At 42.3% G+C, this 24,428-nt stretch overlaps 1 protein-coding gene across 1 annotated transcript in view; it reads left to right on the top strand.

The window, feature by feature from the left end:
- LONRF2 (LON peptidase N-terminal domain and ring finger 2) overlaps window positions 1–24,428 on the top strand; it is a 37,302-nt gene that overhangs the window by 3,716 nt on the left and 9,158 nt on the right. Inside the window, exons 2-7 of the mRNA XM_035114934.2 lie at window positions 17,550–17,668; window positions 17,835–17,957; window positions 18,870–19,031; window positions 19,534–19,756; window positions 21,926–22,025; window positions 23,248–23,362. Coding sequence (XP_034970825.2) covers window positions 17,550–17,668; window positions 17,835–17,957; window positions 18,870–19,031; window positions 19,534–19,756; window positions 21,926–22,025; window positions 23,248–23,362 — 842 coding nt within the window. The remainder of the gene's footprint in view (window positions 1–17,549; window positions 17,669–17,834; window positions 17,958–18,869; window positions 19,032–19,533; window positions 19,757–21,925; window positions 22,026–23,247; window positions 23,363–24,428) is intronic.

The raw sequence follows: 24,428 nt of genomic DNA on the forward strand, positions 1-24,428 counted from the left end.
TTTTGTCATGTCAAGCAGCAAAACTACATTTGTTTCATGCCTCATTGTTTCATTGGAAAACACATTCTGACATGAGGAAAGTTTCTGTAATTGTACGTCTCTGCATCTTGAAATATCTCTATATTGTGATACCAGAGTGCCCTCTTTTTAACCCAGTAAAATAAATCAGTGGAATTCATTTACCTAGCTGTGCCTCCTTTGTCATTGTCAACTTAACCATAGAGAAGTCCTTTCTGTCAATGATCTCGCAAGCTTTAAAGCAATGCTGCATTTTTCAGTTTTGTGATAAGTTGTGGGTTTTTTTTTTTTAGAATAAAACTTTTGGGATAAATTTTTGAAAAGTACTTGGTTAAAATGGGACCCAGGTGGCGCTGTGGTTAAACTGTGCTTGCTGTGGCTTGCTGATCAGAAGGTCGGCGGTTCGAATCCCTGTGATGGGGTGAGCTCCCGTTGCTTGGTCCCAGCTCCTGCCAACCTAGCAGTTCGAAAGCATGTCAAAATGCAAGTAGATAAATAGGAACCGCTACAGCGGGAAGGTAAACTGTGTTTCCATGTGCTGCTCTGGTTTGCCAGAAGCGGCTTTGTCATGCTGGCCACATGACCTGGAAGCTGTACGCCGGCTCCCTCGGCCAATAATGCGTGATGAGCGCCGCAACCCCAGAGTCGGTCACGACTGGACCTAATGGTCAGGGGTCCCTTTACCTTTACCTTACTTGGTTAAAACCTAACACAGATCATTATCCCCCAAATAGAATTCCCCCTGGGAAAACTTGATTTGTGTGGTCATTCTTGGGCCCATCTCAAGCTGGAAAGCATTTAGCTCAGGTTTAGGGAGATTTTTTAAAAAGGCATCTTCCCACTCTCCCAGTGCTTATATGGACAGTGAAACAGTACCTAAATACTAGCAGTCATAATGCACAATGGGTTGTTAAAGGGTTTTAAAATATTAATACTTATTAATATTTAAAATATTAATATTTAAAATTTTAAAATATTGTTTTGCCAAAGGATTGATAACACACCTAAGGCTACTTGGATTTGTATTTTTAATATTGAGTGAAGTGTTCAGCACATAAATGCAGCTGAAAGTTTGATTCTGGAACTACGAAAATGTATTGGCTATTTTAGTAGTTCTTACTGTAGTTTGAGGCTGCGCTAGAAGTATGGATCCATAACAGCTTTTTTGCCAGAAGTGTTTGTAAAAGTAAGGAAGATACAGTAGTCAACTGAGCTGCTTCGAATAACTGGCATCTTGTAACTGAATCCAAGCCTGATTTTATTTCATAAAATTTATACACTGCTTGATTGTAGAAAACACAACAACCGCACAAAGCAGTTTATGAAAAGATAATAAAAAAGGGGGGAACCACAAAAGTGCTTTAATAATCAGTAATACAACCAGTATTTAAATATGTGTGTGTTTTAAATATGTGGAAGCTGCTTAGAATCTCTCCTGGTTAGGATCCCTCATGGCCACTTCTGCATTTGACCAGAGGTGTCTAGAAGTTCAGGTTCCATTTCAAATGCTGTTTTTAAAACCATAGTACAAAAATAAACCTTGCCACTCACGGCTCGTTTGGGAAAAGCCAACCACAAGCGCTGACTGGTTTGCACGTAACACAGATCCAGCATCTACCTTGTTTTGTCCCTGACTCACTGAAGGAAGGAGCACAGCACACATAGAACACTTAACCCACAGTTTATTTTAAACTATGATTTTAAGTGAGCTGCAAACCAGGCCAGCTATCAGTCATTTGCAGAGGCTGGTGTTGAAAGGTTGTGCATACCGCTTAGGAGAGCTCTGAGATGTGATCACCCAAATTCTCCATGGCTCACTAGGCTAAGATGCTGCCTCATCCCATGAAGTTTAAGTTCCAAGGTTCCTGATGCTACAGTGGCTGCTTTGTTATGAAAACAGAGACAAGGGCTGAAACTAGGCTTTCTGTCACCCAGGATAAACACTCAGTTTGGCACCCTACCCCCCAGATGCGTGTTTGCATACATATTCATGTATACATACATGCATATGTACATACATACATAAATACAAACACACAAACTCCTCAACACATTTATTTGTAAAGGGCATAAAAAGTAGGCAATGTATTATTTGAATACAAAGGAATCCTAAGAAGTATTATGACTGTGTGACCAAGGGAAAAATGAGCATCCCTCCCAGTAAAAGCAAATTGTTTGTCAAAAGTAGAACTTCCATGTTCAGTGAGCGTCTATCTGAGGTCAGGTTTTGAATTGGATTTATTTGGTCACAAGATCATTAAAATACTGCTTTCCCATAAGACCTGCCAAGACCCTCTGTTTCCTTTTAAAACGTCTCCCCCCTCCCTTTGAGGCTTTTTGCCACCAACCCCTCTTCTTGGTTCTGCGCAAACCCTTTCAACGAGTTTTGACATACAAATTTACTCCCAAGTAGGCTTCAACAAGATTCCTTTAAATTTTATTTTTGTTTGATTACTCACTTTAGGAAATGAGTCATTTTAGGTTCCATGTAAGGTGAAGAAAAGCTTTTTGCGAGTCTAAAGTAGAAAGTGCCCTTCCATTTACAATCCTAATGTAGCCGGGCCGACCAGAGCTTGCCAGGGAACTGGCTCTGGCAGGGAAAATGCTCACAAGCCCCTTATTTTCCTGTGTGTAGATCATGTATAGTCTGTAAAATGACTCAACTGTAAAATGACTCAACTGTAAAATGACTCAACACATTCAAAGTTCGGAAGGGATCATAAAATCATATAATTGTAGAGCTGGAAGGGACCCCAACGTTCATCTAGTCCAGGCATCCCCAAACTGCGGCCCTCCAGATGTTTCGGCCTACAACTCCCATGATCCCTAGCTAACAGGACCAGTGGTCGGGGAAGATGGGAATTGTAGTCCAAAACATCTGGAGGGCTGAAGTTTGGGGGTGTCTGATCTAGCTCGTCTGATTCTCTTCCTCAGCTTCCTGCCCCTCCCTCCCTCCAGAATTTCTTTTTCAAAGTTGGGCAAACCCACAGGGGATCCTATCTTGTGCCTCACTGGGGAGAGCCACTCAGCCTCTTCAGATTTTCCAACTCTCCCTTTCCCTGCATTGTGTTGTAAATGAGCCGCCTTCAGCTTCATGGGGAAAGGGGAAGGACAGCTGCCATCACTTTTTCATCTTCCTCTCTGGCTGAAGCCCAGACATGCTGGGAGCCTCAATGGCACCCCTGTGGCGGCTTCACCCAGAGCCATAAACCCTGGCTAGACACCCCACCCCACCCCTAGCTACGGCTCTGCAGAGACCATCCTCAGTAGGAAGGACCACAAAATTGCAGTTGCCTTCCAATAGTCGAGATCTCTTCTGCGAGTATGTTGAACAAGCTGTAAATAAGTATTTGCAAAGGGTATAGGGTAAAACAGGAGGTTAGTCACTGGAACTCCAGTGGGGAAAGATGGATTTCAGGGAAGCTGGTGAGGTTTTGACCTCTAACTGAAGTTATGCCTTTCCGAAACGTACCTCAGTTAGACAAGGTGAATAAGCTCTCTCTGTGTGTGTTACACAGCATTGCATATCATAAGATTAGAGCTATCTTGTGTACAGAAAGGAGGTCATTGACATGTGGATTCATAAACAACTTCCTGCACATAGACTTGCTGCATCACAGACAAGCCTATACTTTAAAATGGGCGAGATAGCAGCCTGGTAAATGGAACAAAAAGGAAAACAAGGCCTGGCTTAATCACACTGCATCAAGTTATCAACAGTGAAATGCTTTACTGCCTTGCAGTTTATGACTCATCCTGCAGCATTTCTAGAAAAGCCTTTTCCCTGGTCTGTGACGAAAAGAGCCTTATGTAAAATGTGTTGATGTTTCTACTCTGAGACAATAGGCAGTCAGAAGCACATTAGAACCATTCCTTCACATTTCTGCGTGGCAAAACGGTGATTTGATCACTAAAATACCTTGCAGTGGTTTAATTCAAAGCTGCCAACCTTTGCTGGCTTGTGGGCAACAAATTGCAATATGGAACAAGCCTCAGCCAGCTTTGGATAAGCTAACAAGAATCATACATGGCTTTTTTCTTCATTTTGAGGGGCGGGGGGAGCTTTATGTTAGACTGTATGTTGGTGGCTAGATTGGGTTTTTCTAAGCCAGGCATCCCCAAACTTCGGCCCTCCAGATGTTTTGGGTTGCAGTTCCCATCGTCCCCAACCACTGGCCCTGTTAGGGATCATGGGAGTTGTAGGCCAAAACATCTGGAGGGCTGCAGTTTGGGGGTGCCTGTTCTTAAGCTCTTGCATCCTATTTGGTGCTGTTTGGAACATCAAGGTGGAGAGATCGAGTCCTGGAAAGAAGGACAGGGCTTCACAAAAGGATAGGGAAAGGAGTACAAATGAATATTGGGGAGATGATTTGGTTGCACTGATCCTAAACATGCTCTGTGGAAGCTGTGGGGTTTTGCGGGGAAGGGGGATTTGTAGGGGGAAGCATTAGCCTGATGGAATAACTCGAATTCAGTTCCGTGTATGACAGGAAACGCCAAAGTGAGAAAGAGGGTTGGAGTGAGCAAATGAGAAAGTGGAGGTTGTAAAAGAAATCCAGATAGGGATTGCTGGAAATTAAATACCAGCATTTTGAAGATGATCTTGGTGGAATGGGGAACAGTGCAAAAACTATAGAAAGAGAAAAATCCTCATAGCAACAGAGATTATCAAAGCTGAGGCATCCCTAAATGACTGGCAAGTAGAGAGAGCTTCAGCAACTACGGTAGTTGCGTACTGGTTACCAATACTTGAACAAGTTGTATTTAGTAGGGTGACCTAGTAATTCTAGATTGTCCCAGAAGCACCAGCAGTTCTTTCTTTCTTTCTTTCTTTCTTTCTTTCTTTCTTTCTTTCGTTCTTTCGTTCTTTCGTTCTTTCGTTCTTTCGTTCTTTCGTTCTTTCGTTCTTTCGTTCTTTCGTTCTTTCTTTCGTCCTTTCTTTCGTTCTTTCGTTCTTTACTGTCTTTCTATTTCTTTTCCTGTGTAATTTGTGAGAGGCCACTATTGTACAATGGTTTTTTAAATTTTTTATTGGTAGAACTCCTCCCAAATGGCATTTCCTTCCAGTATTAACCTATATATAATTATGAGTAATGTGGGGCAGTAAAAAAAAAAGTGAGCCATTTTTATTTTAGAAAAAGAGAACAGAAATTACACCTGATTGAAGGTAGTTCTTAGATGCCGGATTTTAAAATCTAAAATGAATCAAAGAGGCTGGGGGTGGGGAAATGGTGTACAATGATTGGAAAAAAGGACCAAAGTGCAGTATAATGAGGCTTCTCTTCTTCTCCCCCAGCAATGCTAGACAACAAAAGAACAGGCCCTGCTTTTAGAATTTGAAATAAGATAATGCCATTTCTGCAGCGACACTCCTGGCATTGTAACTAGCATGATTCACAGAAGTTGTTTGAGTGGATAAATGTACCAGGATTGCCTGATAGTACAAGGAAAATTGCTGAGTTTGGGTTGTTTTTTTTTAAAAAAAGATTCCCCCCCCAACTTAAATTGCTATAAATAGGCCCCCTGCTATTATATTCCTAGATAGCTTTGTGTAGCTTGGACCTTCATTGTGTGTATCAGCAGGCACTCCTGTGCAGCAGTAGCAAATAACTCTTGTTTTCTTAGATTCCCGCCCCCCCCCCCCCAACCCAGTTTGGTTTAACTGTCTCAGTGTGTGAACTACTTTAGGAGGTGACTTTTGACTGTAACTTTGCTTTTATATTGTTGACACCGTTATTTGAGGTAAGAAGAGCACCAAGAGTAGCTAAGGAACGTGCAAAGCCAAATTTAATTAATACCACCCGGAAGCTCTGAAATATATTGGAATAAAGGTGTGTGTGTAATATAGTTCAGAAGCGACATTTCCTTTCCTCTCTTCCTGTGTATTTTTGGGGAAATGTGTGAGTAGATTATGCTCTGTTTGGAGCGCTGCCTAAAAATAGTAGTGGAGGTAGATAGGAAAAAATAAGTGGTGCAAGCAAATGGTTGGTTTCTTTCTTAATGTAAACATTCAACTCAATGTACTCTTCACTGGATTGCCTTGTCGATTTTGCTCAGGTGTTAAAGGTTGAGCTAAAATTGGCCGGATGCTGGTGTTCAGTGCAGGGCGGTGATTCTGCATAAGGTGACTTTCCAATTTTGTATGTCTGTTCATTTTCCTCCTGACAGTAATAAATAAACATTTCCCTGCATAGTTGAGCACGGTGGTACCCATTTGGACGCTGCTATGTTTCCCCCGTATAATTACCTTTTTAAAATGAATAAAAAAGGCCAACACAAGCATATGGTACAGTGCAATCCCTGGAGCTCAAAAAACACGGTTCAGTTATCTAAAAGCGGGGGGTGGGGGGGTGGGGACAATTACTGAAATGTTTTGGAAGGTTGAGCTATTGTAGCTTCATGGCTAAATTTGTGAATTGGAAAGTCCTTGCTTGAAATTTCACCCCTGCAATGAATTCACCAGGTGGCTATAAGCTAGCTTTCACTCTCTGCCCCTTTTAGGATGGCAATAGCAAGCCTACCTTACAGGGCTGTTTTCCGCATGTGTAACAGTTGAAATAACACTATCTAAATTCTGTGGACTAATAGGAAGGAAGTTATAATCCTAGCTTATTCAGTATTGAACTCTTAGGATTTTATGACTACAAGCAGAAGTGGGAAGAAGCTATCTCTACCAGCTAATGTCATGCAATTTTCTCAGCGTTGCATTGTGCTATGTGCCTAAGTTTAAGTCAACCACTATTGCACCTTTTCTCTGTCTTCCTCTTTCTCCTGAATATGGTCTTCTTCTTCTTCTTCTTCTTCTTCTTCTTCTTCTTCTTCTTCTTCTTCTTCTTCTTCTTCTTCTTCTTCTTCCTTTGTGTTAACTTCTTGGTTCGCTTCCTACATGTTGCTTCTAAAGCTAGGAACAACACCAAAGCTGCAATCCTACACACACGTTCCTGGAGGTAGAAATATATGGGATAAAGAAATGTAACGTACGTAGGTTTTCTCGAGAAGGTTTTGATCCTTTCAGCTCTTGTTGGCTCTCAGCAACTTTGTGACCTCTTTTAATATGCCCATTGCTGGTTTGCACTAAGCTGCCTGCTTCCTGCAAGTCACGTGCAGCTGAATAAACGGTTTATTGCAGCTGTTTGGTAATTCATACAGATACAGTACAAAAACAAAACCCCGTGTCAAGCCATTTGGAATAGAATGTTTCAATTACTCTTGGAAAGAGACTTACCGTTAAATACTATATTCCTGCGTATAAGACTACTTTTTAACCTAGGAAAATCTTCTCAAACGTCAGGGGTCGTCTTATACGCCGGGTCGTATTTCTTATATGGCGAGTATATCCCAAACTCTATATTTTAACTGGAAAAGTTGGGGGTCGTCTTATATGCCCAGTCGTCTTATACGCATAGAGCTGGCATGTCCCAGAAATAATGTGCCCATCACTATTGCTGATAGCAGGAAAAGTTCTGCTACGTTTCAACATTGCCTATCTTTTGTCGTCTTCTTTGGTGATCACTTGTTGCTGAGTAAAATTGTCTTCCATGAATATTGTCTTAACAGTGTGTCCGTAAGGTGACTCTCTTTGTAATCCTATATGAACACGTGTTTTAACTAGGTTAGAGTGATGGGGAGATTTATGTGACCTTGTGTAGTTTTATTTCAGTCATTTGTTAGTCATGGGAAGGTGGGGTATAAATGTGTTAAAATAAATGCTTGGTATTTTTCAGTGATGGTAGGTATCAAAGCCATCAAAGCAGGTGTGATTCAAAGCAATTTGTTCTACCCAGTGCTTTTTTTCTTTAAAAAAATGTTTAGGGGTACTCTAATGGTGACTCAAGAGAATCACCATTTTATAATTCAAATCGGTGAAAATAAATAGAGTAAATGGACAAAAGTACAAAGATTCACAAAATGTTTTCAGGGGTCAGCAAACTTTTTCAGCAGGGGGCCAGTCCACTTTCCCTCAGACCTTGTGGGGGGCCGGACTATATTTTGAAGAAAAAAAAAAGAATTCCTATGCCCCACAAATAACCCAGAGATGCATTTTAAATAAAAGGACACATTCTACTCATGTAAAAACACCAGGCAGGCCCCACAAATAGCCCAGAGATCCATTTTAAATAAAAGGACACATTCTACTCATGTAAAAACATGCTGATCCCTGGACCGTCTGCGAGCCGGATTTAGAAGGTGATTGGGCCGCATCCGGCCCCCGGGCCTTAGTTTGGGGACCCTGGTTTAGGGGTATGCGTATCCCTGCGTCCCCCCCCAGAAAAAAAGCATTGGTTTTACCACTTGGAAGATTCAGAAAACCCTCTAGAGCTACCACATAATACAAATACTGCTTTTTCCAAAATGGGGATCCCTTAGGATTTTGTTCCTTAAGCCCAATGCTGATGGACAGAGATGAGTCAGTGTTGTTGTTGTTGTTTCATTTGCACTCCACCCATCTGACTAGGTTGTCCCAGCCACTCTGGGCAGCATTCAACAGATACAAAAACATAATAAAACATTATGCATTAAAAATACGTCCCTATACAGGGCTACCTTCAGATGTCTTCTAAAAGTCAGATAGTTGCTTATTTCCTTGACATCTGATGGGAGGGCGTTCCACAGGGGGGTGCCACTAACGAGAAGGCCCTCAGAGTTGGACCTCAGTAGATGGAGATGCTTCTTCAGGTATATAGGGCCAAGGTACAAGAACTAATACCCAGGAACCATTGGTGGAGGCAGCATAGCTCAGTGAGTAGAGCACATGTATTGCATGCAGAATGTCCCAGGTTCAGCCCCTTGTGTCGCCAGTTAAAGGGACCAGGGGATGGCGAAGAGTCCTCTCCCTATGCCTGCGGAGGGCTGCTGGTAGTCCAAGTAGACAATGTCAGACTGACAAGAGAAATACTTTGACTGGTATTATGCAGCTTCCCAGATGAGGTTAATGGGGTGGAGTCTTCTTTTCCAGTAGACAGCCTGTGCCATATGTTCTCACATGTTGTTGGGCCAGACACTTCTTCACGCTTCAAAACTGAGGGTTGAAAAAAGCACATCACTGTGCCATTGCCCTATTGTTGTGAATGGTTTGTGCTGTTTCATGATTGGGGCATGGATGGAAAATTATATTAATATTCACAGTATTTTTATCTGGCCATCTCTCCCTTTTCCTCCTTCTTTCTTTTTCACAACATAACAGAGCAAGGATAACTGAAAGAGTGTTTAGGGTTTTTTTGTTTTTTGTTTGGTTTTCCCTTAAAGAATTGGTTAAAATATAACTCGGAAGCTGGAAGTGCTTATGTAAGTTTGTTTTTCTTTCGCTAGCTTCCCTTGATAACGTTTATGCAAACATTGTTCACGTGGCAATGAAAAGATGTCCCACATGCCTTTTGGACTACAGGCATTCATTGACCCAGCAAGCATGTTGTGTCTTTTCCTAGGTCTTAGTTCAGGCTTTCGTAATCTTTTCAGGGTCAGGCCTACAGATGCTGTCTTCAGCGCTGCTTGTCCAACTGGCAGGAGCAATCCACTTTGAACAAAATATTTAATTTCTGCTTTAATACAAGGTAGGTTTAGGTAGACAATTGGGGGTTTGCCTCTCGCTCATTCCTCCTCTGCCTCACATAATAATAATAATAATAATAATAATAATAATAATAATAATAATAATAAGCCTGCCAGATTTCACGTAAAAAAGAAGTGATAACCAGAGCTTGAAATGTTTTGTTATACTGCCTCAATGTGACCGAGAAGCAGACAAATGTGTCTGGTGTTTTAAAACGGGGTTGATGCAACCTTTAGAAAAAGAACTGATCGTCCCACTCCTTTTCAAAAGCATCACATTTGCCGTCTCTGAAATCCGCTCTTCCACTCAGTGCACAGAAGAAATATCATGCAGTGGGAGTTGTGGTTACCTAGAGACTGTGTCAGTAGCTCTCATCTTTATGAAGCTGTATTACATTTTTATGTTGGTTTTTAAAAAATAAAATTGTATGCATATGGCTCAACCTTCATCTGTTAAAGGTAGCTAGGAATGTTACCACTGATTTAAATGGGAAATAGATTCCACACTCGATGAATCTACTACAGTAAATAGGTAATGTTTCTATGAAAACTAAGAGTAGTATATCCCAGAGCCTTGACATGACTTCAGTGCACCCCAGGTGAATTTCTTTTATCTTGCTCACATAGAAGGTTAGCCGTTTCCTACTGTACTTCCTATCCTGCCTTAAGTGATAGGCTGTTATTTCTGGACAAACATGTGTCTTTGTGGAAGCATTTGGCAGATATAGAACATGTGTGATGGCTGGCTTTCTAGTTTGCAGCTCCTGGGTATGAACCTGTGCTTCTACTCTTACGTTTCCGTTTGTTTTGCGATTATAAGATTGTAGCCAGCATTTTTAGCAGTTGATACATACTGCTGAAAAAACATGGTTGTTTCTGGGACAGCAGAAGGTTAATGTAGGGCAGACAGGGATGGGCTATACAGAATCAACTTGGAGAGCAGCTCTAGAATGACTATTCTCCTGTTAACAGCAGAGGCTGGGTGTGCAACATATAATTAAAGGACTCCTAATGATGCTTTTGGGACGTGGGTGGCGTTGTGGGTTAAACCACTGAGCCTAGGGCTTGCCGATCAGAAGGTCGGCGTTTCGAATCCCTGCAACGGGGTGAGCTCCCATTGCTCGGTCCCAGCTCCTGCCAACCTAGCAGTTTGAAAGCGTGTCAAAGTGCAAATAGATAAATAGGTACCGGTACAGCGGGAAGGTAAACGGCGTTTCCATGTGCTGCTCCGGTTCGCCAGAAGTGACTTAGTCTTGCTGGCCACATGACCTGGAAGCTCTACGCTGGCTCCCTCGGCCAATAGAGTGAGATGAGTGCCACAACCCCAGAGTTGGTCACGACTGGACCTAATGGTCAGGGGTCCCTTTACCTTTAATGATGCTTTAACCACAAGTAAGCACTACAGGTGAAGGAAATGCAACTGGCTACCTGATTATATTTATATATTCCTGAACTATTTATTCTTTCTGGTTACAAAAGACATTCCATAAGAGGGGAAGCTTGGGCCAGAATAGGCCTTCCAGTCGGTGTACTGATTGCCTCTTGGTCTCCCTGATGGAGCTTGACAGAACATTGCTGGATCTGGTGTTGGGAACTCCCAGGTTGTGGATATGGGGAGACTTTTATCTCCATTTGAGACTTCCTTAACTGGTGGGTCTCAACAAACCCAGAGCCCCCATGACAAGTGTGGGCTTTGTCCCAATATATGTCAGGCAGTTGTGTGGGGGGCAGTCGCACCCTGGATGGGATTTTTCTGTATTGGCTGAGATGGGATTATCTGGAGTTGGCGAGCCTTTAATTACTCCTTTATCGTAGATGGATTACTACTACCTGCTTGAGTGGGGGAAAGCTGATTACTTTTGATCTCTGCTTTTGATATCAGTGGCAGTGATTGTCTTTCTGGAATGTTGAGGATTGCTAAGAGGTGGCCAGTGTTTCTGTACATATCTTGCAGGGCAGTTCCTGAAGGTGGCATTTCCATTCCTTGTGGGAGACAATCCTGTGCAGTTTCTCAAGGTTTTGCCTGTGCTTCTTAACACCTGCGTGAGACAGCTTCATGGAGTCTTCTAGGGATTTCCTTCTATATCCAGGCTGGCAGGGTCTTCCATGAATAAGATTCATAATGAACTGGATAAGGGTGGGAAAACTAAAGTTCAGTCAGATAAGATGGACCTGTTGATGCTGGGCGGCAGGCCTTTTTCTTAAATGGGAGTCCCCTTTCATTTAATTAAAGAGCAAACGTGCATCTTGGGAACCTGTAGCTGTTTCATGATACTCAAATGGCAGCCATGGCCAGTAATGTGTTCTTCCAGCTTTTGAGTAGCACACAGCTGGTCTGCATCACATCCTAGATACAGTACTACACAACTAGATGTTTGGCATGCCCCTGGTAGCAACACCTCTGGGCTACTGTAATGCAGTGCTCTTCAACCTACCCTTGAACTAGTTTGCAAGCTCCAGCTGATTTGAAGTGTGGCAGCTTTACTTCCGTCAGAGGTTGCTGAGCTCATATAAAAGTTATTCTTCTGGTTCTAACTCTCCCTTAAAAAAATAAATAAATCATGCCCTTGAAAGGTACCTATTGAACTTCAAATGACTTGATTCCCTCTGTCCCTATCCTGCTAATAATGGCCTGTCCAGTGAAGGGATCCCTTAATTCAGTGTTTCTCAACCTTTTTTGGGCCACGGCACACTTGTTCCATGAAAAAAATCACAAGGCACACCACCATTAAAAAAGTTTAAAAAATTAACTCTGTGCCGCCCTATATTGACTATATAATTATGACTGTAATTTAACCCATGTGCAACTGTACTTCGTGCCTATTTTATAGTTTTGTTTTTCATCGTTTAATTTCCATCAGCTGTCATAACTGTTCTGTTTTATATACATTATGAATATTTTTTTAAGCTTTACCTCCCCCCCCCAATAAAATATTACAATAGTTCAGCCAGCTATCTCCCTGTCTTGCTATTTCCCCCCTAGGCATTTTATTTTATTTGAATACGTATAGGCCCCCTATTAAGTAGGAAGGAGGAAATTAATCTCCCTCCCGCCACCCCATGGGAGGGGAGAAGCCTTCAGACCCCCAATTCTCCTCTCCCGCGGCCCGAAGTGGTACAGTCCAGGCAAGGCTCTGCCTGCCCCCGGATTACAAGGGCGCGCACACTTCCAGGGGAGCTGCGGGGCGGCTCAAAGGCGAAAGGTTGCCTTGGCTGCTGCTTGCGAGTAATTCCTGACCGCGAAGCCCAGCGTCCGCCGCGCAGCCATGGCGAAGGGCGGGCGAAGGAGGCAGGGGAGGCGGAGCAACAATATTGCTTTCCGGCGGGTCAATAATGTTCTCCGGCGGCCGCCAGGCACGTGACAGTGTAAACCGCCTTTCTCGTCGCCGCACGTCGCGGCACACCAGACAGCGTCTCGCGGCACACTAGTGTGCCGCGGAACAGCGGTTGAGAAACGCTGCCTTAATTGAGAGAAGTCTGCAGTGTTTTTTTTCTAGTCTGAAGGAAAGACTCTGGCAAGGCATGGATGTTGATAATTTCTTTTTTATGCTGGGAATGGCTGGGAATAGTGGGAAGTTGTAGTTCAACCCCTATGATTCCATGGAGGAAAAGGAAACTTAAGATTTTGGACTTCTCCTACCATAAAGTGAGCCATCCATCACCTAACATTCCCGTAGGTGAGAAGGGTGGAAACAGAATCAGGTTGGGAAAGTTTCCTTGCAGCAGGCTGTGCTCACCTTCATTCTGCCTGTCGTGGTTAAACACCCCTGCTTTGAATTTTTGCCCTATTCCAAGTGTTACGATGATGTCACCTATACTTTTAATTATTTCATTGTAAGCTGGAGTAATGTTTTTTTATTTGCATTCCTGCTATAACAGACAACGTTCATTTTAGTTGCACTTGGATGTACCTTGCAGATGCATAAACTGGTGTTTTGTTTTGTTTTTTTGCAACTCCCTTTTATAACTCTGAAAATTTGTAGTGGTGGTGAAGATTATTCAACGCTGGCAATATTTTAGGGATAAATGCAGTACTTTTTTAGGCTGAATGCAGTAAAAATGAAATGTTAAATTTATTTCACTCTGTTCTGCATTAGTAATTAGTAATACCATTCCCTGAATAAGCCTTGCACCAGTTTTATTGGTTCTTAAATCTAGTTTTCTTCTTGCGCTGTAGTAATGGGAATTAAATAGAGTTCTATTTAAAGATGCCCTTGAAATGTTGTGAAAACATTCCTTACTTATTCTAGAAAGTCACAGTGCAATCATGAATCCAAATATATCCACTGTATCCTCTACATCAGTAATATCCTATACACTGGAGCTAATTCCAGCAAAAGAGAACATAACTGTCAACCAATAGCGAAGTCAAACTCACAATAATAGCTGCATCATTCTATGAACATGCAGAGGTCTTCCAGCACCTGTTATGTGATCCTTTTTAAACTGGAGATGCCAGGAATTGGAACTTGGGACCTTCTGCATGTAAAGCAGATGCTCTCCTACTAAGCTACGATCCCTCCTCAAATAAACTGAGATCTGTGTTCCATTTTTACTTGGACTACTCCTTTTGCAGAACTAGAGTTTTGTCATTGTTGGTTGGGGCAACCCTAGAATTGGCATGTAGAGATGTGATTTTTCTACTTGCCCGCCACCCTGCCCCTTGCAAAACAACAACAACAACAACAAACCAGCAACTTTGCCCAGTTTCCCTCCTTGCGCTGTAAGTGACCCAGCAGTCTCCTTTTGCTGCTTCCAGTGTGATTATTTTCTGCAAGCCTGGCATTGCTCTCTGCCAGCAAATGTGTTTAGAAGCAATCCTGACCCACCCAGGGCAGAATCTCTGCACAGCATTTTTTGAAACGGGCAGGATGTCAGCGTGATCTGTGCAGAATAAAGTGAGGATTCGCTTCAGACATACTTGAATAGTTTCATGAATTGTAGCGGCATGAGTGTTCAAGCCCATTGGATGCTCTGGCATATTAGCATTTACTTTATATGTCTGGTTGATGAAAACCTACCTCTTGGCTGCAAATAGTTTCCCCCTGTAACTTTGACAGCAGTTGCTGGTCTGCACTCATGATTATGGAGAAATCGCCAAAAAGGATGATGTTCCAATATAACCCTCCCCCATTCCCCCCCCCCAAAAGTTCTTCAAAATCTACACATAAGAAATAAGGGGGCTGCCACTTACTGAACTCATTCTGCAGCACAGTGTAGTTTCCTAGTACTATTTATGCTAATCTAGTATCAAACAACATGGGCCACCTCCCAACCATTGCTCTTTTGTGGGTGGGATTCAGCTGCACACCTGCAAATTCAATGGATTTGGCAGTCTTGTGCAACCAACACGCTTCCAAAATCCAAAACCTTTCTTTAAGTAAGGAAAGTGATGGGAAGATACACTGGAAAATGTGGGATAACAGTTGAAATGATGTGACCTCATGCAAACTCCCTGCAAACAAATCAGGATGAATGCTCGGACCAAATTGTCTGGAAACAACCTTAAATATATTTCATATGCCTCATATAGCTTGTGTCCCATTATGGTGGCATAATGCGGAGGTCAGATAACAAACTGTATACATATAATTTAATTTAGGCCAAAATAACGCATGGCACGAAGTTGTGTGGATCTTTTGTCCAAAAGGAGCTTTGAGACGCTCTTGGTTTCAGTGGAAGACTAAAGGGGGGAGCTGCTTAACCTTCCCCCTGCCAGCTGTTCTTTCTGTTCAAAATCTGCTCTCTGTTGTTCCATCCAGACAGGAAGAAATATACAGTATGAGCATGTGTGCCCCCCCCCCCCGTAGTGGGGGAAAATTCCTAGGTGAGGGGCATTGGGAGAAAGGGTTAAGCAGATTCTCCCCCATTTGTTCCCTCACTAAACCTAAGGCTTCTTTAAAGCTGGAGGGGGGGGGAGAGAAAATACATTTAGGGAAAGATTGATGTAACTGCCTATTATACACAGTCTCAGTCTGTTTTAAAACGCTTTCATGGTGCTTGCACAAACATGTTTTGAATTGTGCTTAAAAATATCTTAAGTGCCCATGTCTGTCACGTAGTTAGTCATGGTAAAACACATGTTTTGGTAGACGTGTGTGTGTGTGTGTGTTCCGAAGGTGATGTTAAAGTACTTGTTGAAAACATGCCACACCTTCTTTAAAAGCTATCCTTGTTGAACCAGAATGGTTAAGACTCCCCCAACAAGTTAGCCAAATATTTCTTTTCTGATTCACCCTTCATTGCTATAGATTTCACAGAGGAAAAAAGAGCTGCCCCCCCTTTTAAAGCATAAACCTTAAGAGATCCCACTAGCATATGTAGCACATATGTAGAAATGCGTGCAAGACTGTGGTTCAGAGCATTGGGGACAATGCTAATACAGAATGTGGAAAGTTCAGTCCGAAATCTTACACCGACCGGGGTGGTTAATCCAGATGTGATCCTCCAGATAGCCCTAGCCACATGGCTACTGGGATAATGGGATTTGTAGTCCAACACCATCTGTAGGGTCACTGGTTAGCTGCTCTTGCTGTACATATTTACCTGGCAGTAAGACCTATTGAACTCAGTGGGACTTAGATTTGAGTACAAATGCATAGGATCGAACTATCAGAGTATTTTACAGAGTGTCTACCTGACTTGTTTGTTATAAGACATGAGTAGGGTGATTACTCATAGCAGGTGATTCAATAACTTGATCATCAATGGTGTCATTCACTCTTTCTTCTTCATCTGTCCGTACATGTTGTCTAGCTTTTCATTAGAAGCTGTGACGGTTTAGTCACATGTCTACTTAATTAGTTCCCTTTCAAAACATATTTGTTCACAAAACTTGAGTACAGTTTCTAAGGACAGACTAAGAGAACTGAGCGGTGGGAGGCAAAGAGGAGCTGTAGGCTTGTAAGTTCTAAGAGAGATGTTAACCACATGAGCGGAGTCTTGCTGAAGTAGACTTAGCTCTGGTTTTCACCGGTGACCTTCTATTGCTTAATTAAGGAAGCCAGTAAAGCCCTGAGTGTTTTTTCTCTTTCTTTGAAGCGAAGCAGAGGGGCAGGATACTGTTCACACAAATGGAGGAAAGCTTCCTGGTTTTATATTGAGGTCACTTCCAGACAAGCTTTTGCACAAGGTTTGTGGGGAGGTTATATGATATTGGCTGCTTATTGAGCGTTCATCCTGATTTGTTTGCAAGGAATGCTATAATAACATCAAACCAAGCAATTACTGTTCCGAACTTTCCAGTTGATTTTGATGCTGATTTTTTTAAAAAATAAAATAAAGAAAACCTTTGTCAAAAGAATCCTCGTTCTAAATATATGTGCATTGGGAATTTAAATTATATAATTCAGAAATAAGAATGTATGAAAAACAATAGTAGAATGATGGCCTCAATCTGGATGAAGGGTCAATAATCATTTTAATGATTAAAAAAAAATACTGTTGCTATTAAGCCTTCTTGTTTCTGCAGAGGAAGAGTTTGGTCTTCAGGAATTGTGAACCGTGAGCTAATATTACCAATTAGTAAGCTTGCCAGCTACTAGAAACCTAAGCCAAGGGTCATAGTGAAATGGAATGCCAAAGTGTCCTCATGTTTTATAATCCTTACACAACCTGATGTCACACTGATCTCGAACTTGCCACATATACCCCTTTTGAAAGCTGCCTGCCTAGGTAGCTCTAAAAATACAATGCTTTATATATGCAGCCTTTTAGCAGAGATGTGTGCCTCAACCATCATATTCTTAAAAAGACACAAATGCCATTATTATATGTGGGTTTTTTTTTGTGTATATATATATATATATATATATATATATATATATATATATATATACAGTATGTGTGTGTGTGTGTGTGTATGTGTATAGTTTGTAGGAACTGATTATGTTTTGCTTGTGCCTGTGTAAAACTAGCAAGATTTATTAATGCTAGGCAAAAGTTTCCCTTACATTTTCTCTTGTCTGCTGCTTGTATTTCAGCTTCCTGTAAATGTTCGTTAATAGCACAGCGGGCAGAACTTTGTACAGCTATGAAGAATTATCAACAAGCTCTTTATGATGCAGAGGCACTCTGCCGAAATAAACCCCATTGGCCTAAGGTACAAGGTTCATAAGCTGCTATGGGGGAGGTGGCAAAAGTTTTTGTTTGCCTACGGGTAGCAAATAGGAAATAACGAAACACATGTAAGAAACACTACTGCTTCCCACATTTTTTTTTTGAAACTGAGATACATTGAGGTTTTTCTGTATGTTATGTTCACACAGGGTCATTATGTGAAAGCACAAGCTCTTTCTGGATTAGGAAGGATTGAAGAAGCATTGAAGGAATTTCTTTATTGTGTTGCCTTAAATCCCGAGTGGAGCTCAATGAAAATGGAAGCCCAGAAGGTAGGATAACTGTACCAACTTTGCATGTGGTCAGTGCAGGGAATAATATATGCACGTGTGCGTTTTGTGTTTTGCTAAAGGCTTCTGATGCACAGTTCTGATGTTAAAAGTGAGATTGTGTGCTAGTCATGGGTGAGGTTCTCACTGCCATGTTAATCAGCTCATGATAATTAGCAGAGGGATTTATAGCTCAAGTAGCTTGATCATTCCAATGAAACAATAGCTACTGTGGCTTGTGGATTTGCCCACTGCTTAAAATAATCATGAAGACAGTGGTTTGCAGCTAATAGCCTTTGAAACCGTATCTAACCTGTGGATGTCTTCCAACTAGCTTACCAACCAGTGAAGGTCTCGCATATGCCACTACTGCTGCAGCTTTGCAGCTGATCTCTATAGCCCCCCCTTTCCTATAGTTCCTTCATTTCTAGTGTATTATACTGTTCTGTCAAAGACCTCTAATCATTCACTTTACCAGATAAAACTATGTGCAGTCTGATTAGCATTGGCAGTGGGCACAGCACCAGCACTGCTAACCAGAAGTGATTTGCAAGCTGGGTTTCTTACTCGTTTAAAGAAAGAAGATTCCAACTAAACACCAGGAAAAACTTTCTGACAGTAAGAGCTGTTCGACAGTGGAATGGTCTCCCTTGGAAGGTTGGGCACTCTCCTTCCTTGGAGGTTTTTAAAGCCGAGTTTGGATGCCAACTCTCATGGATGCTTTAACAGAGAATCCTGCATTGCAGAGGGTTGGACCTGGTGACCTTTGGGGTCCCTTCCAGCTCTACAATTCTGTGATTCTATTAAAGTCCTGAGAATAGGGTGAGATTGTTTCAGCCCCAAGACCTCTCTAACCCAGGTAACTGCAACAGCATTTCAAAACTTGTATCTCCCCCCCTTTTTTTCTTTGTTTAGATAATGTGTGAGATGTTTTTCCCAGCATTTGAAAATGTGCACGATAATCTAACAACACCTTTTTGTAATCGGACCTCGTATACAAGGTTGAAACCTGTGTTTCTAAGTAGCATAAACACACAGTCTTCTGGAGAAGATGGGTCAACTGCAGAGACCTCAAAGGTAAGGCTTACAACACGTATGCTTCAAAAATAAAAGTTGGGGATCAGAATATCACCTCCCTATCTGACTATTTAGTGAGGTTTAGAATACACCAGCAAAGTGATTACACCGGCACATTGGAGCATAGTGTACAGAGGTTTCTCAGCTTTGGTCCTAGATCAGTAAAGTCAGTTAACATGGTTGCTCACAAAGGAAGTGTTTTGCTAAAGGGAAGAAAATGAAGTGAAACTGTAAAGTTTTGCAAATTTGAGGAGTCCCATTTAAAGCATACCAGGGAGACTTGCAGTCTTGAGATACAAGCCAGAGCTCGTCTGTTCCAGTAATTATGCAAATAGAGCCCTGCATGAGCCACTGTTCCACTGACTTGGATAATTGTCCACTTAGTCCATTTTTATGTAACTGGGGTAGGAGATGCTTTATAAGCAGCAGTTGTAAAGGTCATGCAACAGTGGTCTATGAAACTGTTCCTGAATTGAGGATGCTATTGTTGTATCTGTTTCAGGAGGCCACCTTGAAGCTAACTAAAAACCTGTCCCAAGAGACGGATGCATATCGAAGTACCGAGTCTTCTGTTTCTCATCATATACTGGACTTCTCTTTTGAAGACAACAAAAAAACTTTGGGAACGGTCCTCTCCAGTCTGCCTGGCGCAAGCTTAAAAAGAAAGTTTTCTAGTGATGGGGATTTACAGAGCTTGGGCGTCCCTATCAAAATTCCTAGAAAAGGTGTGTTTTTGTGAATGAGGATCTCTCCTTTTCCTTGCTTTGTAAGGAAATTCGCACTACTCTGCTTCTGTGGTTGGTAGGTTATATTTCATTAAGAGCATCTGGACAATTTCTGCTATGAGTAGTGTAAGTTCAAAAGTTTGTAATATCTACACTGTTTAATGTAATAAGAGAATGCTCTTGCTGTAGAAAAAGGATCACTAACCATTTTTTCGGACCAGCAGGCAAGTTTTGAATTTTGAGAAAGTGCTGTGGGCACCATTCACACGCGCCATGGAGATGTGGCACAATGACACATAGCTGCTGTGGGGGTGTGGCATAATTAAAGAGAGTAAAAGAATTTTCTTCTCTGCCCCTTCCTGCCCCAGACAATTTTTGGAAGTCATCCATGTCCTGCTGAGCCTGTTTCTGAAAATCACACAATACTGATTTTTCTCTTGCACACACATGCAAGGATACTGTTGTTGTCAAATAAAAGAGAGCTTTCTCCAGAACCATAAGAAATGCAGCAGGAGGCCACAACACACACCCCTTTCTCATGCACATGTACACAATTGCCACCCACATACAGGTCATGGGCACATGCCTCCCTGTTTCACACACACACACACACACCTCACACACAACACATGTTCATCTCTCCCTCTCTCACACTCGGGTGTCTACAGGAATTTTTCTCAGCTTAGGGTGTGGCTCAAAGCGAAACACTGAAATGGGGAGAGCTGGCTAATTTTTCACAGAAAAATGAGAACAGTGCTGTTGCTACATCTCATCTCATATCTCAGGGTCTTAAAATGTAAGAAGATGTTTGTTTGTTTTAAAGAATTTGGGGGATTGGGGCATTATCCACAGGTACCAGGTTGGCAACGTCTGTGGGATGACATGTAGGGTTGCCAGACTCAATAGAGGACAGGACTTCTGTGCCTTTAATTGCCCTGCTCTCTTTTGAGTCTGGAAACCTTAAAGAGAAACCAGCAAACCCTTTGCTTGGAAATTAAACAAAGGGTCTGCTGGTTTCTCTTTAAGGTTTCCAGACTCATAAGAGAGCAGGGCAATTAAAGGCACAGAAGTCCTGTCCACTATTGAGTCTGGCAACCCTATTGGCATGATGTGCCACAGCAGGGGCAGGAAAACTCGACCCTCCCCATGTTTTGAGACTACAATTCCCATCAACCCAGACCACTGTTCCTGTTAGCTAGGGATGATGGGAGTTGTAGTCCCAAAACATCTGGAGGGCAGAGTTTGCCTATGCCTGTGTTAAAGCTTTTGAGTTTAATTTGATACTTGGTGATAAATTTGTAGGATTCTTTTTTTAAAAAAAAACTTTATTAGTCGAAATAGAATTTTAATTCATTGTTCGTTCACCCTAAAGGCCCCAAGGGCAGCTTATAACAATTACAGCCCAATGTTGGAAACAATTTTAAGACAAAGTCCAATCGCACAAATAAGGTCGGTTGTAAAATTGCGCATCTCAGAAGCCAGTGTAAAGAGTGTGCCATCAACATTTGCTGAAATTTGTTTAAAGAAAATGCCAGATACAACTCTTTGAAGAGAGAGTTTCACTCCTAACCACCAAGGTCATATACAATAAACAATAAAGTGGGCAACATGCAAAATTTTGCGGCCAGAACTGTGTTCCTTCTCTGGAGAGCAGTTTTGATGCAACTCCTAGTTTACAGTATTGTTTTTTTTCAGCAAAAACGATGAACTTGTGGCATATTAAAGATGAACACATTAGTTGTAACATAAGCTTTCATGGACTGGAGTTTACTTCATCCGATTCAGCAAGTTACCCAACTTCATTGGTTTTGTTCTGCAGCAGCTTTCATTCGCTTTTTCAGTAATTTCAGATGTGAAAAATTAATTCATTATCTGTTCCTCCGGAGCTGGAGATAGCAATTCCAAATGATGTAAGCACATGATTTTTCTGATAGGAAAATGGGTGCTTTACGCTGTGCTCTTTCCAATACATACTTTAGCCTGCCCTTCTTTATAATACTCTAAATTCAGTACTCCAGCAAACTCTTTGTGAATTGTTGGTTTAGTTAGTGAACAAGCTCTTAATCTAGGATGACCTTGAACAATTAAAATTAAACTTAATAATAGGGCCCTTCAGTAAATCTTGCTGATTTTCAATGTGTGTGTGTTTCCTCTCTCTCTCTTTTTAAGATGGAGATGCTTCTTGCGAAAATCCCAACTCTCTTCCCTTAACAGCGATACCCGCAAGCCTTGTGGATGCATCTGATTTTGAGTGTTCCCTTTGCATGAGGTATTAGCAAGAAATGGACTAAATGTTGTTTGGAAAATATTGTGTGGCATTTTAAAGGGGGAGGAAAGAGGGAAAGACCCTGTCTTATGTTCACTAAGCTATTTAATTCATATCTATCGATCTATCTACCCACCGAGGTGAGGAACCACTCATCAGCTGGAGGGCTGGATCTGAAAGGGGTCAACCCTCCACAGGCCACATTGGCAGGATGGCCGACTTGCCAGTCACCCGATGCCATAAAAAACCAGAGCTCCCAAGTGCATCCTATACCCGCTGAAAGCAGCATGCCGGTGTAAGGTGCCAAATTCAGAGCGGTGCCAAAGATAAAGGATCCGTCTGGAGTGTGCTGCAGGTTCTCCTGTTGCGACAGGGGATTTACCTTTGGGTGCTGCTCGTATCTGGCACCTTGCCCTGCTGTGCTAATTTTGGCAAGGATCAGGTATACTTGGAAGTTACCCGGAACTCCTGAGTGTATTCAGCCCCTGCCGAAAGCAGCACAACAAAGTGTGGTGCCAAAGGAACGTCCTATGAAATCGGGTGACAGGCAGGTTGGGTCTAACTCGTCTGAAAGGGCCTTGCAAGCCCTGAATGGAGAGGATCGGCAGTCCTCATGCTAATGCCCCCATATCTTCAGCAAATCAACACAACAGTCATATAGCTTACGAAATTACTTGCCTCGTCAAAAGTCGTACAGTTGAATGTACCAGAGAGTGAGTTACTGCCACTGACATTTTTTGGGAGCAGCAGCGTTCAAAATTTGGCAGGTGCCAGGTGCGCTTTGCACCTGGCCATTGGCCACTTGCGACCAAGTGAAGATGCCCAGGTGCCAGGATGGTGCTTGACTTCTCCACCATCTGGAGATGCATGCCTGGGGGTCCTTGGATCTTGACTGTTTTCGCACACTAATACCACATCCTGTAGAATTCTATCGATTATATTTTATCTGCAAAGTCAGAATGAATTTCAGGAACCCAAAATACGACTTTTGAGCCGCCTGGCCCCAAAATGGCAACTAGAATTTCTGTTTTGGCAACTGCAAGCCTGGTTTAAGGAGCAATTTGGTATCTACCTTATATATCTGAGTATCTTAACACTGGGGAGCTGTTATTTGTACCTCGTGAAATCACATATGCCTGTATTGACGCACGTGAAAAATCTGGAGTTGCACTTTGAATGGAAGTGTGGAGTAACCAGTTGTTTTTTCAATGTCACCATTGTTCAGGTTATTCTACGAACCTGTTGCTACTCCCTGTGGACATACCTTCTGCCTCAAATGCCTTGAACGTTGCCTGGACCATAATCCATACTGTCCGCTTTGTAAAGAAAAGCTGTCTGAAGTAAGTATTCCACTATCTTCCATGGGCTCCTTAAATGGGTAATAGCTTACTGTTAGCAAACCAGGCGTGTGTGTGTGTTTGTGGGCGCACTGGCTTGCAAAATAAGGAAATGGTGATGCAAAAGTAAGTGTGTTCCCATGATAAAGGCCCTCAGGGTATACAGGAAAACTTTTGGGTGTGGGTGAAATACCCTCCACTCAAAATTGCAGCATGACACAAGGCTATGCATGCTCAAGAGTTGCACAGCTCAAATCAGTTTTATTTATATTTATTTAATATATTTATATCCTTTTTCTCCCAAGTTTGGGAATCAAGGTGGCTCGCAACGTTTTTAAAGCATCATCATAAAATGCAAAGTAATGCAAAGAGTGTGGGACTCTTAATCTCTGGGTTGTAGGTTTGAGCTCCATGTTTTGCAAAACATTTCTGCATTGCAATGGGTTGGACTAGATGATCCTTGAGGTCCCTTCCAACTCTATAAAGTGGTGTGGTTCTAAACAGCTGTGAATAGAAGTTAGGCTGAAAGGAAGCAAGGTGTTTCTTACGTGGTCCCCTTCAGCCTAAGTTCCCAGTGCGGATTTGGAGGCCAAAGGAGATCAAGCTACACGCTTTCCCCCAAAAGTTATTGCAGGGTCCGGAAGGCTTTCCTCTTGGGGGAACAACAAGGTTTTTCATTTGGTGTGAGAGCAAAGGGAAAGGAGGAAGCTCATGTACACACACTTCAGCCCAGACACTGCTGAAGGGATTGGGCTATTGTGGACCTCCTGAGAGATCCACACACCCAATTCGAGAGAAGGTGTCAAATATTTCTGGAACTGGCTTCATGAACACTGAGCCTGCAGGGACCTGCCACAGTCCTGCTATGTCTGAGCTGGACTCTTCCTGGCTCCAGCCGTTACCCACAGAGCCAGGAAACATGGGAGGGATTAGTAGAGGAGCAAAACAGCAACAACCCTCCTCTCTTGGCAGGCTCCCTACCTGTTAATGTGAACCTCATTTTATAGCTGGACATCTCAAAGAAGCTTGGCTAGCAAGATATGAATATACTGTATAGCAGTAGTTAAAC

Source organism: Zootoca vivipara, chromosome 4, assembly GCF_963506605.1.
Source record: "Zootoca vivipara chromosome 4, rZooViv1.1, whole genome shotgun sequence".
Classification (NCBI taxonomy): domain Eukaryota; kingdom Metazoa; phylum Chordata; class Lepidosauria; order Squamata; family Lacertidae; genus Zootoca; species Zootoca vivipara.